The 20,588-nt window shown below is 42.5% G+C and overlaps 2 protein-coding genes across 4 annotated transcripts; one reads left to right on the forward strand and one right to left on the reverse strand.

The window, feature by feature from the left end:
• The first annotated feature begins 1,859 nt into the window (after positions 1 to 1,859).
• LOC121747952 (PH, RCC1 and FYVE domains-containing protein 1-like) lies at positions 1,860 to 9,749 on the forward strand. 3 transcript variants are annotated; one of them, XM_042142128.1, is made up of 9 exons: positions 1,860 to 2,304; positions 3,159 to 3,245; positions 3,646 to 3,735; positions 3,807 to 3,887; positions 3,990 to 4,184; positions 4,291 to 6,417; positions 7,557 to 7,703; positions 8,431 to 8,810; positions 9,501 to 9,749. In XM_042142128.1, the coding sequence occupies exons 1-9, from the start codon at positions 2,263 to 2,265 to the stop codon at positions 9,646 to 9,648; spliced, it is 3,297 nt and encodes a 1,098-aa protein (XP_041998062.1). In that variant the 5' UTR covers positions 1,860 to 2,262; the 3' UTR covers positions 9,649 to 9,749. The 3 variants fall into 3 exon arrangements, with proteins under 3 accessions (XP_041998062.1, XP_041998065.1, XP_041998063.1); XM_042142129.1 differs by lacking the exon at positions 1,860 to 2,304 and adding an exon at positions 2,523 to 2,869 and having other exon boundaries at positions 3,646 to 3,724; XM_042142131.1 differs by lacking the exon at positions 9,501 to 9,749 and having other exon boundaries at positions 8,463 to 8,668.
• Positions 9,750 to 10,173: 424 nt separating this feature from the next.
• On the reverse strand, positions 10,174 to 12,657 carry LOC121747953 (serine--glyoxylate aminotransferase-like). The gene is made up of 5 exons (XM_042142132.1): positions 12,493 to 12,657; positions 11,835 to 12,053; positions 10,971 to 11,622; positions 10,585 to 10,795; positions 10,174 to 10,510 (listed from the first exon to the last, which is right to left on the reverse strand). The coding sequence occupies exons 2-5, from the start codon at positions 12,037 to 12,039 to the stop codon at positions 10,373 to 10,375; spliced, it is 1,206 nt and encodes a 401-aa protein (XP_041998066.1). The 5' UTR covers positions 12,040 to 12,053; positions 12,493 to 12,657; the 3' UTR covers positions 10,174 to 10,372.
• Positions 12,658 to 20,588: the final 7,931 nt, after the last annotated feature.

A 20,588-nucleotide genomic window follows, 5' to 3' on the forward strand; every position in this document is an offset into this window, starting at 1 on the left:
CTGTCTGATTGCCGCAGTGCACTTTTGTATAGGTGTGTGGCTGGTCTGTCAGCCGCATCGTACCTGAACCGGAAACACAAAATATCGACGCTCCAAAGCATCAACGATACGCATAAATACTGCCCTACGCATCCTAAAACGCCGCCTGAAAAGAGGCACCCCAAACCGTTGCTCCTCCGCAAAGTAATCTTCATATAGCCGCTGATGTGCAGCTAAGTGATCCCGATCAATCACTGCTCGTCGGTGGACAACGGGTGGAGGTCGAGGTACAGCCGGCTGCAAGGCCCTTTGTATCAACCGGTTTATCTCGCGGGACGTATAGGCCTCCAACTCTTCGTTCATTTGCAGTTCGTACTCCTCAGCATCCCCACCACTACTACCACCTGCGTTACTAATTTCACGTTGTTACTCTTGTACATAAATTAAGATGGAGAGAAAACTCGTTAAAACAAGTGGTGCGAATGAAAATGACGTGCAAATCGCGTATATATAGTGTTTTGAAATTTTTTTTTAAAAAAAATGAGCTAGCCGATCGCTCTCCGATCGGGAGCCTGCAATGGCGGCCAGCCGACCGGCGAGCGAATCGGCCAACGCCCGAAAATTGGCGTCGGGTCGCAGATTTTTTCGCCGAAATGATGCTCGCCGGTTCTAATGGTTCGGCGAGCGGACCGGCCAGTGCCGGGAATCGGCTAGCCTGTCCGCTCGCCGCCATTGGAGATGCTCTTAGAATAATTAATCATGCAAGACCTGTTTGTCTGGCAGAATAATAATACTAATGGTAATCATAACCATTCAACAATAATTTCGGAATGAATGCATTCTACGCTCTATATTGACAAAATAAATTGTTTTAGAATTTCAAATTTGAATTGATTAATTAAATGTAATTCATGAACACGCATACAATAGTTCTCCTAGTAATAATTATAATAGTAACAGTGATAGATAGCACTAGAGAAATGAGATTCATTGTTCTGAAATACGAAGTAGTTTATACTCCATTTTTATTCAAAAAATATTTACTTAACTGAATTAATAATTGAAATAATAATAACCTACAACATAAAGTATGATTCAAATTTTTACAAAAATATATCAATAATTTGCTTAAAATAAGTTAGTACTATTAGAGAGAATACATTTAAAAATACTAATAAAGTGGAGTAATATATTAGAAAAAAAAGTAGTACTCCATATGAGAAAAGTTAGGAAATAAAAATGAAAGTTGACTACTTTCACTTTAACCACAAAGATATCCTTAATTAATGTAGATTGATTTTGATTAATCGCGCCCTATACTTCGGTCGCGGAGGATAGCGCGGATGATGGCCATCGTCCGCCCCATTGCGGCTGTAGCGGACGATGGCCGCGGACGATGGCCATCGTCAGCGCCATCGTCCGCCCCATTGTGAAGGTCGCGGACGATCAACCACGGACGATGGCACGCGGTTTCTTTTTTTATTAGTTCAATGATGTAACTTTTTTTTATTAAAACTTCGCCGTTTGTTATTTAGACCGTTTTTTATTTACTCGTTACTTGTTATTTGAAAACAGTTAAATTAATTAAACAAAACAATAAAATGATGATGTGGCGCACCTTAGGGCGCGCCTTAGAGCGCCCCACTGCAGGTGGGGAGGTAGGAGGATAAAACTGTTGACGTGGCGCGCCTTAGGGCGCCCCATTGCTAACGCTCTTAAGAGTAAAAATTATAGTAAATCTATTTTAAAATAGATTGAATGTCGTTCACTGTTACGGCAACACAATATAGATTGGTTTAATTTAATTATATAGTAAGTAGTAGTATTTCTTATATAACGGAGTAATTAAAAATTTAAAATACAGTCATTGGAATAATTAGAAGTCCACTCTCTCTCTCTCTCTTCTGCCATAAACGTCTGCTGCGGAGAACTGTTGATCATCAAATCAAAAATCCATTGGATTCGATTCTTCTACTCTCCCTCAAAAGTCGATCTCCAAGTCGCAATACTCGTCAACCGACAGCTGGATGATGCTCCTCCTTGTGCTACATTTCCTCTCCATTGCAAGTCTCCACACATTTTGAGAATTTTGACTTCACTTGCTGATTTGGGGCTCTCTGCAATTGCATTACGTGCAACTCGTGCTGTTCCGACTGCTGCATGCGTCGCAGTTGATTGGAGGCCATTGGGGAAAGTGTGGGTGGTGAAATGGGTAAAGGATTTAGGGCTTTTATGGAGACGCGGGAGTGAATCCGTTTTTTGACACCACGAAACGGCGCTAGGATGAGCAGCGCTGGTGGCCCCGTGGAGAGAGACATCGAGCAGGTATGTTTTATACTAGTATAAAATATACTATGCTAGTTTGTCTCATATGTATATTTGTCTGTTTATGTTTATTTCTTTAGTATTGCGTTTCAATGTGTTTGTCTGTCTGTTGAGTTTATTTTTTAGTATTGCGTTTCAATGTGAGAGGGTGTGTGTATTTCTTCAGCATTATGTGTGTGTGTGTGTGTGTGTATTTGTTGAGTATTGTGTGTGTGAATTCATGTTGACTTGAAGTTCTGAGATTGGACATAGTTTCCTTAGGTATTTTATTTTTCACTTCAGAGAGGTCTTCTGGTTCGGTCGAAGCACAAAATGCATGTTGGCCGCTAATGATGTCGGAGTTGCTTTGTAAAGGATTAACACATGATTTGTTAGTATGTTTTGACTGGTGAATTTGGTCTAGTTAATATCACTCTGAGAATGTGATGTTGTTGGAGAACATTTATATTCCTTACCAATTACTATGGGCCAACCCTTCTGTCATGTCCATAAAGTCTAAGACACTCACTTCATAGCTTCAGATGGATGGAACTAACTATGTTTTTGGATTCTTTTTGAGTTTCAGGTGAGTGAACTATTTTTTTGATTTGCTCTCGCCTGTCACGATTTACTGCAGAGTGTAAATGTTCTTATATAAGTCTAGTTCACGGACTTTTCAAATTGTAAATGTGGTCTGTTTTGATATAATATGGGGCTTTGGGCATTGGAGTTGTTTCAGTGGATATGTCTTTTCATGCAGTTGTTTAGCAATAAATATTATGTTTACTCTCATATTTTTATGTATTATACTTTATTTCTGGAGAGACTGCTTCTATGGCTGTCATAATATAGGCTCCAATTGACTTTCACTACAGGAAATTATTGCTCTAAAGAAAGGCTCACAGTTACTCAAGTATGGAAGAAGAGGAAAGCCCAAGTTTTGTCCATTTCGCCTTGCAAATGTAAGACCTTGTAAACCCCAGATTAATTTTCTTTTCCTCTGTCTGTGGATCTTCTTTATAATTGGTCTACGTTACGTGCTAGGTCACTGCTAGCTAGTATGGAGTCTGAACGTATTTAATACGATAATCCTCTAATGAGTTGGTGTTTTTTCCTCCAAAATTGTAACAAGAAAACTGATAGATGTCGATAATGTTTTGTCATGGAATTCTCTTATGATATTTTATTAAGTACTCTACTACATTTATTACGATTCATGCGACTGATGAAGCATGTCATAATTGCATTTAAATCATAAAATCAAGCAATTATGTGGATTACAGAGTAATTGGTTCTCATTCTCCCATTTGAAATCATGTGAACACCTGAAAACATCTATTAATTGGAGGCACTTGATTTCAGGATGAGTCTGTTCTGATATGGTTCTCGGGCAAAGAAGAAAAACACCTTAAACTTAGTGATGTATCCAGGATTATCTCTGGTCAAAGGACTGTAAGTATCTTATTCAGAAATAAGTAATCCATATGAATTGATACGTGTAACTCTGTTTGTTTTTTCTGCAGCCAATTTTCCAAAGGTACCCACGACCTGAGAAGGAATATCAGTCTTTTTCTTTGATATATAATGACAGATCACTTGATGTGGTGAGATCCCTTTGAAGTGTTCAAATTCCTTAAGAGAAATTATTTATGCCCTTGCTACTCTGAGCTTCTTTACATTGATGTTATATCCTTTGCGATGGACAGATTTGCAAGGATAAGGAAGAAGCAGAAGTGTGGTTTAGTGGCCTTAAGGCATTGATTTCCCGCTATCATCAGCGTAAATGGAGAACAGAATCAAGGAGTGATGGTATTTCCTCTGGAGCTACTAGTCCTAGAATATATACAAGAAGAAGTTCTCCACTACATTCTCCATTTGGAGGCAGTGATAGCTTGCAGAAGGTAAGTATCTTTGCTTATGGAGCTTCTGTCCTAGTTTTAGTTATACGGATTGGGAATAGTTGTAAGTGATTTTTTCTCTCAAAAAGGTTATTTTTTACCTATGCAGGATGGAAGCCAACTTTACCTCCATACTCCTTATGATAGTCCTCCAAAAACTCATGTGGATAAGGCATTTTCAGATGTTGTATATGCTGTGCCTCCAAAGAGTTTCTTCCCTTTTGAGTCTGCCAATGGTTCTACCCATTTGATTTCCTCTGGTGACTCAGATGGTGTGAATGGTCTCATGAAAGGTATGGGAGCGGATGCCTTCAGAGTAAGCCTTTCCAGTGCTGTAAGTTCATCAAGTCAAGGTTCTGGTCATGATGAAAATGATGCTCTGGGAGATGTTTTCATTTGGGGTGAGGGGACAGGTGATGGTATTATAGGTGGTGGACCACACAGAGTTGGAAGTAGTTCTGGTGTACACATGGATTCATTGCTTCCCAAGGCATTGGAATCTGCTGTTGTATTAGATGTGCAGAGCATAGCTTGCGGTGCACAACATGCTTCTCTAGTAAACAAGCGTGGAGAAATCTTCTCTTGGGGTGAGGAATTGAGAGGCAGGCTTGGTCATGGTATAGATTCTGATGTCCTACATCCAAAGCTGATGAATACCCTCATGAACACTAAAATCGAGCTTCTCGCGTGTAGTGATTATCATTCTTGTGCAGTCACACTTTCTGGGGACTTGTACACATGGGGTGATGGCCATTTTGGTGCTTTAGGGCATGGAAATGAAGTGAGCCATTGGATACCAAAAATAGTAAATGGACCACTGGAGGGGATTCATGTATCTGCAATTTCTTGTGGACCTTGGCATACTGCTCTCGTAACATCTGCTGGCCAGTTGTTCACTTTTGGTGATGGAACATTCGGGGTTCTTGGTCATGGAGATAGGGAGAGTATATCGAGGCCTAGAGAAGTGGAATCACTAACGGGTTTCCGTACCATGCGAGTGGCATGCGGCGTTTGGCACACTGCTGCAATTGTTGATGTTGTGGATGGAAGCTCAAGTTCCGGTAATTGTTCTTCAGGCAAACTTCTTACATGGGGGGACGGCGACAAAGGTCGACTTGGACATGGTGACAAGGAGTCAAAACTTGTCCCAACCTGTGTCGCTGCTGTTGCTGAGCCAATATTTTGCCAGGTTACCTGTGGACACAGCATGACGGTAGCTCTTACTACCTCCGGTCATGTATATACTATGGGTAGTCCAATTTATGGGCAGCTAGGGAACCCGCAAGCTGTTGGGAAGCTCCCTTCTCGGGTTGAAGGGAAACTAGCTGCTAGTTTTGTGGACGAGATAGCTTGTGGTGCTTACCATGTGGTTGTTTTGACTTCAAAAAATGAAGTGTATACCTGGGGGAACGGAGCGAATGGTAGATTAGGTCATGGAGATGCAGATGACAGAAATTCTCCAACTTTAGTAGAAGCTTTAAAGGATAAGCATGTGAAGAGTATTGCTTGTGGTACTAATTTTACTGCAGCTATATGCCTCCATAAGGGAGTTTCAGGGGCTGAACACTCCATGTGTTCTGGCTGTCGTCAACCATTTAATTTCAAAAGAAAACGTCACAATTGTTATAACTGTGGACTTGTATTTTGCCATTCATGCAGCAGCAAGAAGTCACAAAGGGCTTCTATGGCACCAAATCCAAACAAACCGTACCGTGTTTGTGATAATTGCTTCAATAAATTGAAAAGGCCTTTTGAAGTTGACACACCATCTCAGTCATCTGTGAGTAGACGAAGAAGTATGAATCAGGGGATAAGTGATCTTGTGGTCAAAGATGAAAAGTTGGATATAAGATCCCGCCCCCCTCTGGCTAGGTTCTCTTCTATAGAATCCTCAAAACAAGGGGAGATTCACACCACAAAGAGGAATAAGAAACTTGATTTCAATAGCAATCGTGTGTCACCAATCCCAAGTAGAAGTTCTCAATGGGGGTCGACTAACTCTTATAACTCTTTTGATCCAGTCTCTGGATATTCAAAAAAATTAACTTCAGCTTCAGTTCCTGGATCGCGAATTGTTTCTCGAGCAACATCACCAATATCAAGAAGGAGCAGTCCCCCTCGTGCTTCTACACCCACTCCTACTTTGGCAGGACTTACATCACCTAAGGTGGCTCTGAATGATGCTACACTGACAAATGGTCGCCTTAGCGAGGAAATTATAAATTTGAAAGCCCAGGTGCCTTAATTAATCCATTTCATCTTACATTAATTCACAGAACAATTTTCTTGGTGCACTGTCCAGTCATTTTGATCTCATGTTGAAAGGGATTGTCCCTGCTGTATTTCCTGCAGATTCTGTAGTTTTCCTTAGTTTTTTACAAGTCATGTGTCAGTAGTCTTCAAGTTCAGTTCACCCGTTTCGAGTTTGAGTAGGTTTAGGAGTCTTTAGTTAATTAGGTGTTTTATTCAAGTTGGAGTATGTCAGTAGGGGCTTATAAACAGGGATTTTTTCCTACTTTTTAATTGTCCAAAAATATATCAGTTTTTTCGTTCAGCTTGATTGTTCTAGCCCTTTTTGGAGGTGGGCCTGCCTCTGCGCAGGAGATTTATCATTCTGTTATTTCCATATTTATCCCTTATTTGTGTTCTTGTGCTTTGTTTACCTTCCTGTTCGTTCCAACTAAGTTTCCAGCCTTCCACAGCCTTTACTCCTAACACATGTTGACGTTAACACCACAGCAAATTAATAGCTAGAGATATTTCTAAAAATATAAAAAAATTAGAGAGGAAAAGTGCTTTTATTCTGTCTGTTTGCTCTGAACTAGTATTATGCATTAGATTCACCTCTGCTGATTTTAGCTGGAGTTATTGCTAGCAGTTCATATTTTCTTGTACCAGAGAAGACAAAACAGATAGTAGTCATCAATTGCTTCTAATATAACAACATCATCGACATCTTTACTACAAGCTGAATATTGACATTATTTTTCTGGTGACATGGTGTAATTTCTTTAATAGTGCCTCATTCGATTATCTCCTACAATGAGTTGTCTCTTTGTTCATTTTTTAAGCCTTTTAAAGCCTATGGGGAGTTTTTCAAGAAAATGGTTTTTATGCCTACCTTTTATTTTCCCTCAATCTCTATGATTTTCTACTGCCTTTTATTCTTCATATTCAGAGGGAAAATATGCCACTGCAGTTCGTGGAGTACTATTATAACTGTAAAAGGACTTGATAGATTTATCTGGTACACATTAAGGCTCAGAGTGTTTGACTTCTTCAATTTAATGTAGTTTTAACTGGAAATGATTTTATGATCCCATGAGCCTGAGATTATGAGATTGCATTGCAATTAACATATGAGTGTTTCAACAGGTAGAAAATCTCACCCGCAAGGCTCAACTTCAGGAAGTGAAGCTAGAAACATCCACTAAACAGCTCAAGGATGCAATAGCAATTGCAGGGGAAGAGACTGCTAAATGCAAAGCTGCAAAAGAAGTGATTAGGTCGCTTACAGCACAAGTAAGGAATCTCTGACAATCCAATTTATGAATGGTAACCTGTGTGTGCTTGCTTCTATGTAATTTCTGGAACAAGTATAATTCTTTGTATCCTAAACAATGTCAGATAGTTCATATAGGGGACTATGTCACCTCAGATGAATATCTATCATTTTGAGGGGCAGATTTAATTTCCCGAATAAAATTTAATAACTCTATGGCTAGAGGAGAGAAAGAACTTTGCAACTCAAGTAGATAGTGATCTTTCATTGTTCATCACATATGAGTTTTCTGATGTGTTGGGTTTCCAGATCTTTACATGTGATTTTTTAGTAAAACTGATTTATAGGTAATTGGTATGGACTATGGAGCTCTTGGTTAATGTTTAATAACCGCTATTTGTAATTCCTCTCGACTTTTGCTACACCAATAAAGGACATCTCTTTCCAACGTAACTCTCCATTTATCCATGTAAATCATTTCTTGTTTGGTTTCTTCGTAGCACTCTGATGTCTTGTTATAGGATGAAATGAATTTAACTGGTGCATCCTGCAAAACTTTGCATGTCAATTTAGACTAGTGTAGTTAATCAAATCATTGTATGGATGCATGATACCATGCCAATCCATGCCCCACTCTTGGGGTTAAAGCTACAATTTAAATCATTATTATGCAATATTCAAGTTCTAGTTTGGATGGCCAGATGCTTTTTTTTAAAGTATTTATTTGTTTTTATTATTATATGTTAGCTAAAGGAGATGGCTGAAAGGCTTCCTGTTAGTTCTGCAAGGAATGTCCAGCGTTCGCCTTTCACGCTTGGTATAGCCTCGACAGATGAAGCTTCCAATGTCACTGTTGATATGCTGAATGGTCGATTAGATGGCCAGGAAGTGCAACCATATGAATCAAGTAACCTGTTGTCTTCTAACAGGTCCAGCATAGCAAGCCATCACAGTTTCTTTTACGACAAACAAGGTCAAACTGAAGCAGTCATGAGAACTGGAATTAGAATAAAAGAAAGCGATTCTCATGATGAAAATGAGTTGGTTGAGCAAGACGAGCCTGGTGTTTATATAACTTTTACCTCCCTACCTGGCGGGCTAAAAGATCTGAGGCGTGTTCGTTTCAGGTATAATTCATGTTGCTTTAGCAGCTAGCCTAGATTTTTTTTGTGGATTTTATAACTTGCACTACTGTTTTCAAAATGAATATGCTTGTCTGAGTATTCCCAAATCCCAAACTCAAGCCATGGTTTGCAGTAACACCTGAGTTCTTTTTTGAGGGGTTAAGACCAATGAGTAACATAATATCCGGTGGTTGCTTGTATTTTCTTAATCATCTTTAACATTTGAAGCTTCATTTGCCGGCTTGAGTTACTACTTCTGTGCACAATGTGCCTGATAAAGTTTCATTAGAGTTTTTCATTAGTTTGGGGTAATTGCACTGATTTTCACCATCATTTGTTTTTTCACATGAATTAAAAGTTTTGCCTCCAAATATACGAATTTTGAGGTGGACACATAAAATGTCTACATGACTTAAATGGCCGATGTAGTAAATGATGTAGTTGTTGTATACACCACTTCAACTAAGTCATGTTGGCATTAATTTGACACTTTAGCTTTACCACAATGGCATTACTTAGTTGTAAATTGACAACCGTGTACTTGGAGGCTGGAAATTCAGTTCATGTGCAAAAATAAAATGGGGTGATACTTCGTGTAGGCGCATTTGCCACTATTAGTTATGTTGGCAAGGAAAACATTGATGTTGAGGGTTGAGAAAGTGCTTAATATATCTTGTATATGGTTGAATGCAGCCGAAAGCGATTCACTGAGAAGCAAGCAGCACAATGGTGGACAGAAAATCAGGCAAGAGTATACGAGCGTTACAACTTTCGAATGCTCGATAAATCAAGTGCTGGTGCAGGGAACAGGACTCAGCTCACTGACATCCAATATACATGATTCTTTTATTTTTCTCCTACTTACTAAGATATACTCTCCTGTCTTACTAAATAGTGCACACTTTTTGCATTTGGATACAATTCACATATCCTTTATCTGCATACTCATACTCTACTAACATTATAATCTAACTGTAATATTTATGTCATGGTCTAATATGCATTATTATGTAGGATGACAAATATTTGATTAAGTCATAGGATATACATGTTTGGGCTGTTAGGTTGCCATGTTTACTTTTTACTAAAAACCATGTTTGATTTTATCTCTTGTTCGGTTGACATTTTTCTCAAAAGCTCGGTACGTGACAATATATCTTGGCCCGTCTTCATAATGCAAGATTACATTGCATATTGCATATCTCATGATTAACCATCTCATATCTACCCAGTGACTAATTTAATCATAGAAAATGCATTTTAGATTATCCCAAATTCTATCTCGTTATTATCTTATCTAACGAACCGAACATTACTGCTGTGTATTGTCGTATGTTGAGACTCGAGACAGATGTAGCTCTACTGATACACATAAATAGCAATCATTAATAACGGTTGGAAATAAAGTTCATACAAATTTTATATTTTTCTTTGTGCAGGTAAGTAGTAATGCATCAAGATGAAGGGAGTTGCATAAAGGAACACTCAACACCAAATACAAAGGCACAAAAGTTGGAAACGAAGGTGCAATTTTTACAGTATGAGATGATATAAGAAAAGTGAAATCAAACCCTTGAAGGGATCAAGGGAGTGGTGTTCTGTAAGTACGCTGCTGCAGCAGCGACGCCACTTCCGAGCTTCACTGGATACCCGACGTCCTTGAGCACCATCTCCACCCCACCAAGACACCCCAGCAATTGCAACTGAACCAACCAACAAATCAATCAAATCTCAGTTTGGAGTTTGTTTGGTCTAAAAAAAACTTCTTCAAACATACCTCATTAAGGCTGCCAAGATGCCCTATTCTGAAAACTTTGCCAGCCACCTTGTTGAGCCCCAACCCCAAGCTCAAGTTGTAGCGCTTCCACGCCCTCCGCACGATCTCCGAGCTGTCGATGTACGCCGGAACCACCACCGCCGTCACCGTGTCGCTGTGCCACTCCTCCTTCTGCGTGCAGTTCTTCAGCCCCCACGCCTCCACCGCCAGCCTGTCCACATCATCACCACCAACAATATAAAATGGTCGATACCAGTTAATGTCTGAGGCCAAATGTTTCAGAGTATCACACAATATTTGGAACTACAAGTAAAATGAGATAATCATAACACACTATTGTCCTTAAAAATATTTCCTCCGTGCACGAATAAATTAAAACGACGCACCTAGTGGCGGTCGCGAGTCGGTTGTGCCGGATAATGACATTGTCAAGGCCTTCCTCAAACAAAAGATCAAGAGCTGCCCTCAACCCATAGAGCAGCTGAATCGAAGGCGTGTAAGGCCAATACGTCCCCAACTTGTAGAACTTCAAGTAGTCCTTCCAATCAAAGAACACTCTCACCGATTTCGCGCTCTCTGACGCCTCGATTGCCCTGGGGCTCGCGCAGACAATCCCAATCCCTGTTGGGAGCGAGAGCGCCTTCTGCGACCCAGTGAGCGCCACATCTACGCCCCAGTCGTCCATGCGGAAGTCCAGTGCGCAGATGGAGGACACCCCGTCCACCAAGAGGAGGGCGGGGTGTTGGTAGTGGTCGAGGATTTTCCTCACGGTGGCGAGGTTGTTGGTGACGCCGGTGGCGGTCTCGTTGTGGACGATGCAGATAGCCTTGATGGTGTGGGCCTTGTCGTCTGCGAGCTTGGTGGCCAGGACGTCCAGGTTGGCGCCCTGGCCCCACTCGCTCTCCACCACGTCAACATTGAAGTTGAGGCGCTGCTGCTGGTCGATCCACAGGAGGCTGAACTGCCCAATCAGGAAAGACACGATCCGGTCGCCTGGGGAGAGCGTGTTGGTCAGCGCGCTCTCCCATGCGCCCGTGCCTGTTCCATTTGTACTATTAAGGATTAGTCTAGGGAGTCTTAGTATCATACAACACGAGTTTTAATGTAATAATAGAAAGGTAAAAAGAAAAAGTGATTGAAATATAAATAGTAGAGGAGACACATGTAAACTTATCAAAGTATGAAAGGGGACTAATTTTTCTGATCAATCAAAAATAGAAAACATGATGAAAAAAGTAAGTATATATAACCTGTAGTGGGAAAGAGAAAAGGAGTTCCAGAGGTGGTCTTGAAGATCTTCTTGACATCCTCAAGCAAGGTTTTGGTGAGAGCTGGGACGGCCGGAGACCTGTAGTCCTCGTTGTTTCTGCTCATAGCCCGGATCACCTGATCCGGGATATTAACAGGCCCTGGAACAAACAGGTGGTTCCTTCCGGGTCCATTCACATAATCCATCTTCTTCACACTCCCTACCAGATATTATCAACCGTTCACTTTATGTGATATGATATATAAAAATATATTCAAGAATTGCATAATCAAACTACTCCAGTGATAGTACTAGAAATAAAACAAGACATGCTGAGTTTTTGTTGGAAATATCATGAATTTTGATCAAATTTTGATGTCCTGTAACTCTGAATTTTAATATTTTTCTCTTGATCGGCATGAGATCTTTTGTCCCCAAATAACGATTCAAATTTCGTATTTTAATTAGTACTACTACTAATACTAATAGTAATATATATACACATCTACTACTTTGTTGTTCGTCGTATTTTTGACTTAGCGTTTTGTAACGTGCGAAAGGATTTAGAGAAAAACATACATAAGCACGCACTAGTGTCTAGTAAACTACATCTACATGCATGCATGAGAAACATAAAAAGGAAAAGGCTGCAAGTTTACCTCTGTGGAAGTGGGAATTCTGCAGAAGAAGAGAAAGAGAGAGAGCCCAAAATGAAGGATGAAAAGGGAAGAGAGTTAGTATAAAATTTTATAAGAGGCGGGAGACCAATCACGGCTATTTAGTGGGTCCCACAATGGGAGATAAGACACACACCAATCTCAGGAGCTCTTCTATTATGAAGATATCATTTTTTTTTCTTCGGTTTGTATGTGTGCTTAATCTATAGATTCAACAAAAAGTATGAGGTCCACAAGTGTAACAACAATGTCAATAATTCAAATCGAAAAATATGGAGAAAAAAAATGCATGAAATACACACACCATAGAAGGAGTTGAGGTGGAAAACAATAAGGCAAGGGATAAAGTGATAAAGTGTTTTCAACCACACCCTATTCTATGGAAACCAAAGCCACACAACTAATGGTTTTCTGCATTTTGTTTTATCTTTGCCTTTTCTTTTCAATACTTTTGTTTATATCTCTTCATCTCAACACAAGCTATCAATATGCAAACAACAATTTTCTGAGTCAGGCTTTTTTGTAATCTAGCACACACAAAGTATTCCTTTAGGTGCATAATATACTATTCATAGATCCTAAAATAAAAGGGTTATTTTTAACTTATAGCTCAGACTTTGATCACATGGTCATTTTTATTTAAAATTTACAAACATTACAAATTGATGGAGTACGTACTAAACAAGCCCAACAGCAGTAAAGCCCATCAGCCTAAAGCCCAAGAAAGAGTATCAGTTCGGCATGACTAAAGAGTATCAGTCCGGCATGACTAAAGAGTTCAGTTCGGCACAACCAAAGAGTTCGGCCCCAGCCTACAGCTCGGTAAAAGCCAACCAATCAAACTCTGCTCTCAGGTCGGCATCAAGCTCTACTCTCAGATCGGCAAAAGCTGCTCGGCAATAATTCAGCAGTTCGGTCTCAGTATTCGACCGAACTAGGAGATAGTGGACTCATGCAGGATTTCCACCTCCACTACACCCACGATCTATTTAGTGGTGTCAAGCAGTCAGTAACTCATGCAGGATAGTGGACCCATGCAAGATCGCCACGATCTCCACGACATCCACTACCTAGTAAATGGTGCTGCATGCCACGATCTTAGTTCAATGTATAAATAGAACCTAGATCAGATAGATAAAAAAAGTTCTGTTAAGTTCTCTAGAGATCAAAGATCAAATAGCAAGTCTGTATTGTAAGCTGTAGAAAACAGATCAAGCAATACAACTCTGCCCTCTTTTCTTCCCGTGGACGTAGATTTACCTCAGTAAATCGAACCACGTAAATCTCTGTGTCGTGATCTGTGTTTTCCTGCATTCATCATCATCAAAAATTCGCCAAACCATCACTGGCGCCGTCTGTGGGAAACAGAGAACCAAATTTGTGATAAAGCGAATTTTTGACCCTTTTTCCACCCCAAAAAAAAAAAAAAAATGCATACCAGATCACATAACACCCATAATACCGTTCGTGATAACCGTGAGGAAGCTAGTCCAGCTCGCAGGTCTGAAAAACGGCCTCGGGAGACATCTACCTCCGGTTCTCACGAAGAAGGAACAAGCCACTCCAGGAGAGATCGCACCGAGTCTTCCCAGCAGCCCGATTTAAATGAAGCTGTCAAGCTGTTCTTGGCCGAGAAGCAGGAGGAGTTCTTAACCTTCCTGCAGAAGAGCCAACAGCCGGAGAAGACAACGGCGGATTCTCCCTCCTCATCCAGACATGAAAGTCACTACCGCAGTAGTGACGTGTCTTCCAGGAGAAAGAATCCTCAACCCCGACATGTTCCTGTTCCTCCTCGGTACCGGAACCACAGGAGAACTCCATCTCCTCCGTACCGAAGAGATATCGGGTTCGCCATGTACGGAGCATTAAAGACTCCGTTCTCGGACGATATCACCCGAACTCCTTTGCCGCGGAACTACCGGACACCGTCAATGACTTATGACGGGCTAGTGGATCCTCATGACTTCTTGGGACGCTATCAATATAATATGGCGAACCAGGGTCTCAATGAGGTCCATATGTGCAAGCTGTTCCCCGAGCTGCTCATCGGGAACGCCAGAAGGTGGTTCGACAGCCTTCCTCAAGACAGCATTAGATCCTACCGAGATCTAATGGATGCTTTCCACAGGAGGTTCTTTCAGAAAGCGGAAGCCCGAATTACTTCGGCTCAGCTGCTTTCTATACGTCAAGGTCGCGACGAAAAGATCAGCGACTTCCTGACGAGATTCCACAAGGAATGCCTACAAGTAGATGATCTCAACGATCTACTTGTCATTTCGGCATTCCAAAATGGAATCCTGCCCGGAGCTCTCTACAGAAAGCTCGTGGAATGCAGTCCGCAAACAGCTCAAGAGATGTGGGATATTGCGGACCAGTTTTCCCGTGCGGATGAGGCAGACCGTCGAAAACGGTCTTTAGACAGCTCATCCCGAGAAGAGAAAAAGAAGCCCGATCAAAGCGGCCAGGTGCTTCCTCGCCGAACTCCTTTTGAAAGAATTCAAAGGGCACCGGTACAAGGCAGATTGGGGCCACGTCTCCATCCTGAGAAGCCGCCCGCTCAGTTCGTACCATTAAACAAGTCAAGAGCGGAAATTTTCGAACTACATTCCGATATGTTCGAAAAACCAAAGCGGATGACGAAATCAGCCGCGCGGCGACCTCAGGATCAATATTGCTCCTTCCATCAAGCCCACGGTCACGATACCGAGGAGTGCCGAAATTTGGCTGCAGGTATTGATGTTCTTGTGAAAACAGGAACGTTAAAAAAATACCAAAGCAAGCAGCCGAAAAAGAACAAAAGGCAGAGAGGTGCGAACTGCAATCCTCAGGATCCGAAAAGGCATGAGGATCCCGAAGACGACGACGAGCCGCAATATGATGGAGTAATCCAGACTATTGATGCTCTCCCTGCCGGGAAGACTAAGTCGTCCCTAAAAGCAGAACGCAGAGGTTCCAATCAAGAGGAGCCAACACATAAAAGGCTGAAGAAAGACGAAGTGATTACATTTTCAGATGCCGATCCCGTCCCAGCCATCTCTCCTCACCAAGACGCTATTGTCATTCAAGCCGGAGTGGCAAACAAACTGATCCACAGAGTATTTGTGGATACAGGAGCGTCAGTCAGCATTCTTTTTAAAGAATGTTTCGATAAAATGGAAGTGGATCCAGCTCGGCTCAGTCCGGCTCCACTTCCTCTGAAAAGTTTCGCCCAGGAGGACACCCGCCCTGAAGGTATTATCAGCCTTCCGATCACGGTGGGAAAAGCGCCTACAAGCTCCAATACGATGATCGAGTTCTTTGTGGTGAAAGCTCGGTCCCCGTACAACATCATCCTGGGGAGAGACTGGCTCAACACAGTTCGGGCCGTTTGCTCTACTTATCACCTCACCATCAAGATCCCCACTAAAGGTGGGATAGCGGTCATCCGAGGTGATCAAAAGAGAGCAAAAGAATGTCTGCAGATTGCGCTTAAAAGTGCCGAGCAATCAATTCGGCACCATCAAGCATAGCAATCACAGCAACCGGAGTCAGAGGCAAGCGAGATGACCGAAGTCACTTCAGAGCCGAACTCAATGACCGTTCAGTTATACGAAGATGATCCATCCAGAACGGTCAAGATCGGCTTCGCAGGAACGCCTCTACTCCGGGAAAAGACCATTCAGCTCCTCAAGGAGTACAAAGATGTCTTTGCATGGTCTCCGTTGGACATGACCGGAGTGCCCCCCGAGGTAATCACTCATCGGTTAAATATTGATCCTTCAATCCGGCCAGTAAAACAGAAGCAAAGACTCTTTGCGGCAGAAAGAAGCCAAGTCATCCATGACGAAGTCCGCCAATTACTAAAAGCGGATGTACTATTCGAGGTGAAATATCCTTCTTGGGTGGCCAATCCTGTGATGATCAAGAAAAAAGGAGGAGGATGGCGGATGTGCATAGATTTTACCGATCTAAACAAGCACTGTCCTAAAGATTGCTATCCCCTTCCGAATATAGATAAAAAAGTAGAAGCTTTGATCGGCTTCGAAATTTTCTGTTTTCTTGATTTATACAAAGGATATCACCAAGTGTTGATGGATGAGAGTGACGCTCCGAAAACAGCTTTCATTACCGATTTCGGCATTTTCGCTTATAAAAAGATGTCATTCGGTTTAAAGAATGCCGGAGCCACTTATCAAAGGATGGTAGACAAGCTTTTTCGGCACCTAATCGGAAAACAGGTTGAAGTGTATGTCGACGACATAGTTGTCAAAAGCAAAAGCACTTCGGAGTACGAAGACAACCTCAAATCCACTCTCGACGTGCTCCGAAAAGCCAACCTCAAACTCAACCCCCAAAAATGTACCTTTTTGGTAGATTCGGGAAAATTTCTGGGTTGTTGGGTTTCAAAGGACGGACTCAAGGCAAATCCCTCAAAAGTTCAAGTTATTCAGAACATGGCGATGCCAAAGTCCATACACGATGTGCAAAGACTAACTGGATGTCTAGCCGCATTGAATAGATTCCTTTCCCAAGCAGCCGAAAAGCAACTGCCGTTCTTCAAAGTGTTAAAAAAGGCACCAAAGTTTGAGTGGGGAGCCGAGCAGAAAAAGGCTTTTGACGAGCTCAAAAGTTATTTAGCCGAGCTTCCAATTCTCTCTGCTCCAACAGATGCCGAAGTGATTTTCTTATACTTAGCGGCATCCGATCAAACCATTAGCGCGGTGCTTGTACGAGAAGAAGGCCTAAAGCAGTTTCCCATCTACTTTACAAGCCGAGCATTAAGAGGTCCAGAAACAAGGTATCAACCTCTGGAAAAAATTGCTCTGGCGTTAGTAAATGCAGCAAGGAGACTGCGGCCATACTTCTATGCTCACAAGGTATGCGTCTTAACCGATCTGCCTCTTCGGCAAGTTTTGACCAAGCCAGAAGCATCAGGCAGAATCGCCAAATGGGCCATAGAGCTGGGAGAACACTCAATCGAGTATCTACCTCGGAAAGCCATCAAGGGACAAGCCTTGGCAGATTTTCTTGCAGAAGCAAAGTTCGATCAAGCAATTCCTGTTATTGCCGAACAGAAGAATTCTGCCAATGCCGAACTAGCACAGCCCTTGGAATCCGAAGTAGAGCCGCCGGACTGCTGGAGCGGATTCGTAGATGGAGCTTCAAACAAGATGGGAAGTGGAGCTGGTATTTTACTTGTCGCTCCCGACGGACACGAGGTAACCTACTCACTTCGGTTCCTATTCCCCACTACTAATAATGAAGCCGAGTACGAAGCCCTCCTGGCCGGACTCCAGTTAGCGCAAAGTCTGCTCGTCAAATCTCTCAAAGTCCATTGTGATTCACAAGTCATAGTAAATCACATGTTGGGTACAAGTGAAGCTCGTGACGAGAGAATGAAGAAGTATTTGGACAAAGCGCAAAGCATCAGCCGAAGTTTCTCCTATTTTCGGATAATCCGCATTCCCAGAGCGGAAAATAGCCGAGCAGATACCTTAAGTAAGTTGGCCTCAGATCCGAGCTCAAAGGCGGAAGAATTAATGCATCGAAGCATTGATGAAGCCGAGGTACATTCAGTATCCAGCTCGCCGAACTGGATGACGCCGATCTTGCAGTATCTGGATCAAGGACAATTGCCCGAGGATAAGAGAGAAGCTCGGAAGATCACGTGCCGAGCACTTCGGTACGAACTTCATGAAGGAGTCCTCTTTAGAAAGTCTTACCTCCAGCCGTTATTGCGGTGCGTAGGACCAGAAGAGACGGACTACATCCTCAGAGAAGTTCATGAAGGATCGTGCGGCAGCCACATCGGAGCTAGAGCTTTAGCTAAAAAAGTTCTAAGATGGGGATATTATTGGCCAACCTTGGTACAAGAAGCAGTGCAGCTCGTCAAGACATGCCCGAAGTGCCAAATCCATGCAAATATCCCAAGGATGCCGCAGACAGATCTATCCACTATGCAAAGCCCTTGGCCTTTTATGCAATGGGGTATAGACATAGTAGGACCACTACCACAAGCTCCTCGGCAAATAAAATTCCTAATCGTTGCCGTGGACTACTTTACGAAGTGGGTGGAAGCTGAACCATTAGCTACAATAACGAGCTCGAAGGCATTGGATTTCGTCTGGAAGAACATAGTGTGCCGATTTGGCATACCCCACATCCTCATCTCGGATAACGGGACTCAGTTCACCGACAAGACGTTCAAGAATTGGTGCCAAGAGCTGAATATTCAACAGCGGTTCACTTCGGTCTCTCATCCACAAGCAAACGGACAAACGGAGGTAACAAATCGTATCCTGGTGAAAGGGTTAAAAGCTCGGTTAGAACAAGCCAAAGGACAATGGGTAGAAAATCTCCCTCAAGTCCTATGGTCCTACCGAACTACACCCACAACCTCCAACGGTGAAACTCCGTACAGTCTTGTGTACGGCACTGAAGCCGTGATTCCGGTGGAGATCGGCATACCCAGTCCCCGAACTCTAAACTTCTCAGCAGAAATGAATGACGACGGACTGAGAGCAGAACTAGATCTCGCCGAAGAAAGAAGAGAATTGGCGTGCATAAAAGCAGCCAAGTATAAGGAGCAAGTAGCCCGGTATTACAACCAAAGGGTGAAGAAGCTGCAATTTCAAGTGGGAGATCTCGTCTTGAGAAACAACGAAGTAAGCCGAGCAGAAAAGCTGGGCAAGCTCGAACCCACATGGGAAGGTCCGTATCGGGTGTCAGAAGTCCTCGGCAAAGGGTCTTACAAATTGGCTCACATGTCAGGAGAACAGGTACCCCGAACATGGCACATTTCCAACCTCAAGAAGTTCCATTTGTAAGAGACAGTCCGGTCAGTCAGTCTTGAGTCCTGTTCGGTCAATGTGCTTTCTTTGGTTTGCTTGGTCTTTGTTTGTCTCTGTGCGTTTTGTCTGTGTGTTTTGTCTGTCTCTGTGCGTGTCGTCTCTTACAAATGTTACTGAGGTATCTTGTTCTTCGAAGGCTGATCCCCTTCTTAGAACATATACAAGCCAACGATTGTGAGTCAAAGCTTCTAAAGAGGATACAAGACCACAATTCAGCTTAAACAAGCACTTCGTCTGAAACGAACTGCAATAAGCCAACGATTGTGAAGTCCAAGCTTCTAAAGAGGATACAAGACCACAATTCGGCTTAAAAATCAAGCACTTCGTCTGAAACGAACTGCAACAAAAGTCCGATTCACGCGATAAAACTTGCCTGAATTAGGACAAGGGAAAGTCCGATCCACGCGATAAAACTCGCCGAATTAGGACAAGGGAAAGTCCGATCCCCAAATTAGGACAACGGAAAGTCCGATCCGAGCGATAAAACTCGCCAAATTAGGACACAAACCAAGTCCGGTCAAAGAAGAGTTCACTTCATAAGACCGAGGACAAACATCAACTTACCCCGTACCTTTATCCAGAATGCCGAAGTGATTCACTTCGCTTTTCGGGGGGGGTAGTGATGGAGTACGTACTAAACAAGCCCAACAGCAGTAAAGCCCATCAGCCTAAAGCCCAAGAAAGAGTATCAGTTCGGCATGACTAAAGAGTATCAGTCCGGCATGACTAAAGAGTTCAGTTCGGCACAACCAAAGAGTTCGGCCCCAGCCTACAGCTCGGTAAAAGCCAACCAATCAAACTCTGCTCTCAGGTCGGCATCAAGCTCTACTCTCAGATCGGCAAAAGCTGCTCGGCAATAATTCAGCAGTTCGGTCTCAGTATTCGACCGAACTAGGAGATAGTGGACTCATGCAGGATTTCCACCTCCACTACACCCACGATCTATTTAGTGGTGTCAAGCAGTCAGTAACTCATGCAGGATAGTGGACCCATGCAAGATCGCCACGATCTCCACGACATCCACTACCTAGTAAATGGTGCTGCATGCCACGATCTTGGTTCAATGTATAAATAGAACCTAGATCAGATAGATAAAAAAAGTTCTGTTAAGTTCTCTAGAGATCAAAGATCAAATAGCAAGTCTGTATTGTAAGCTGTAGAAAACAGATCAAGCAATACAACTCTGCCCTCTTTTCTTCCCGTGGACGTAGATTTACCTCAGTAAATCGAACCACGTAAATCTCTGTG

Source organism: Salvia splendens, chromosome 9 (genome assembly GCF_004379255.2).
Source record: "Salvia splendens isolate huo1 chromosome 9, SspV2, whole genome shotgun sequence".
NCBI lineage: Eukaryota > Viridiplantae > Streptophyta > Magnoliopsida > Lamiales > Lamiaceae > Salvia > Salvia splendens.

Excerpts from the sequence above, each read along its gene's own strand:
- LOC121747952 (XM_042142128.1), top strand. The coding sequence starts at position 2,263 with ATGAGCAGCGCTGGTGGCCCCGTGGAGAGAGACATCGAGCAG. Across the intron at positions 6,418-7,556 it reads TTATAAATTTGAAAGCCCAG|GTAGAAAATCTCACCCGCAA; the intron begins GTGCCTTAATTA and ends GTGTTTCAACAG. Across the intron at positions 8,811-9,500 it reads CTGAGGCGTGTTCGTTTCAG|CCGAAAGCGATTCACTGAGA; the intron begins GTATAATTCATG and ends GGTTGAATGCAG.
- LOC121747953 (XM_042142132.1), bottom strand. The coding sequence starts at position 12,039 with ATGGATTATGTGAATGGACCCGGAAGGAACCACCTGTTTGTTCCAGGG. Across the intron at positions 11,623-11,834 it reads TTTTCTCTTTCCCACTACAG|GCACGGGCGCATGGGAGAGC; the intron begins GTTATATATACT and ends CAAATGGAACAG. Across the intron at positions 10,796-10,970 it reads CGACTCGCGACCGCCACTAG|GCTGGCGGTGGAGGCGTGGG; the intron begins GTGCGTCGTTTT and ends TGATGTGGACAG.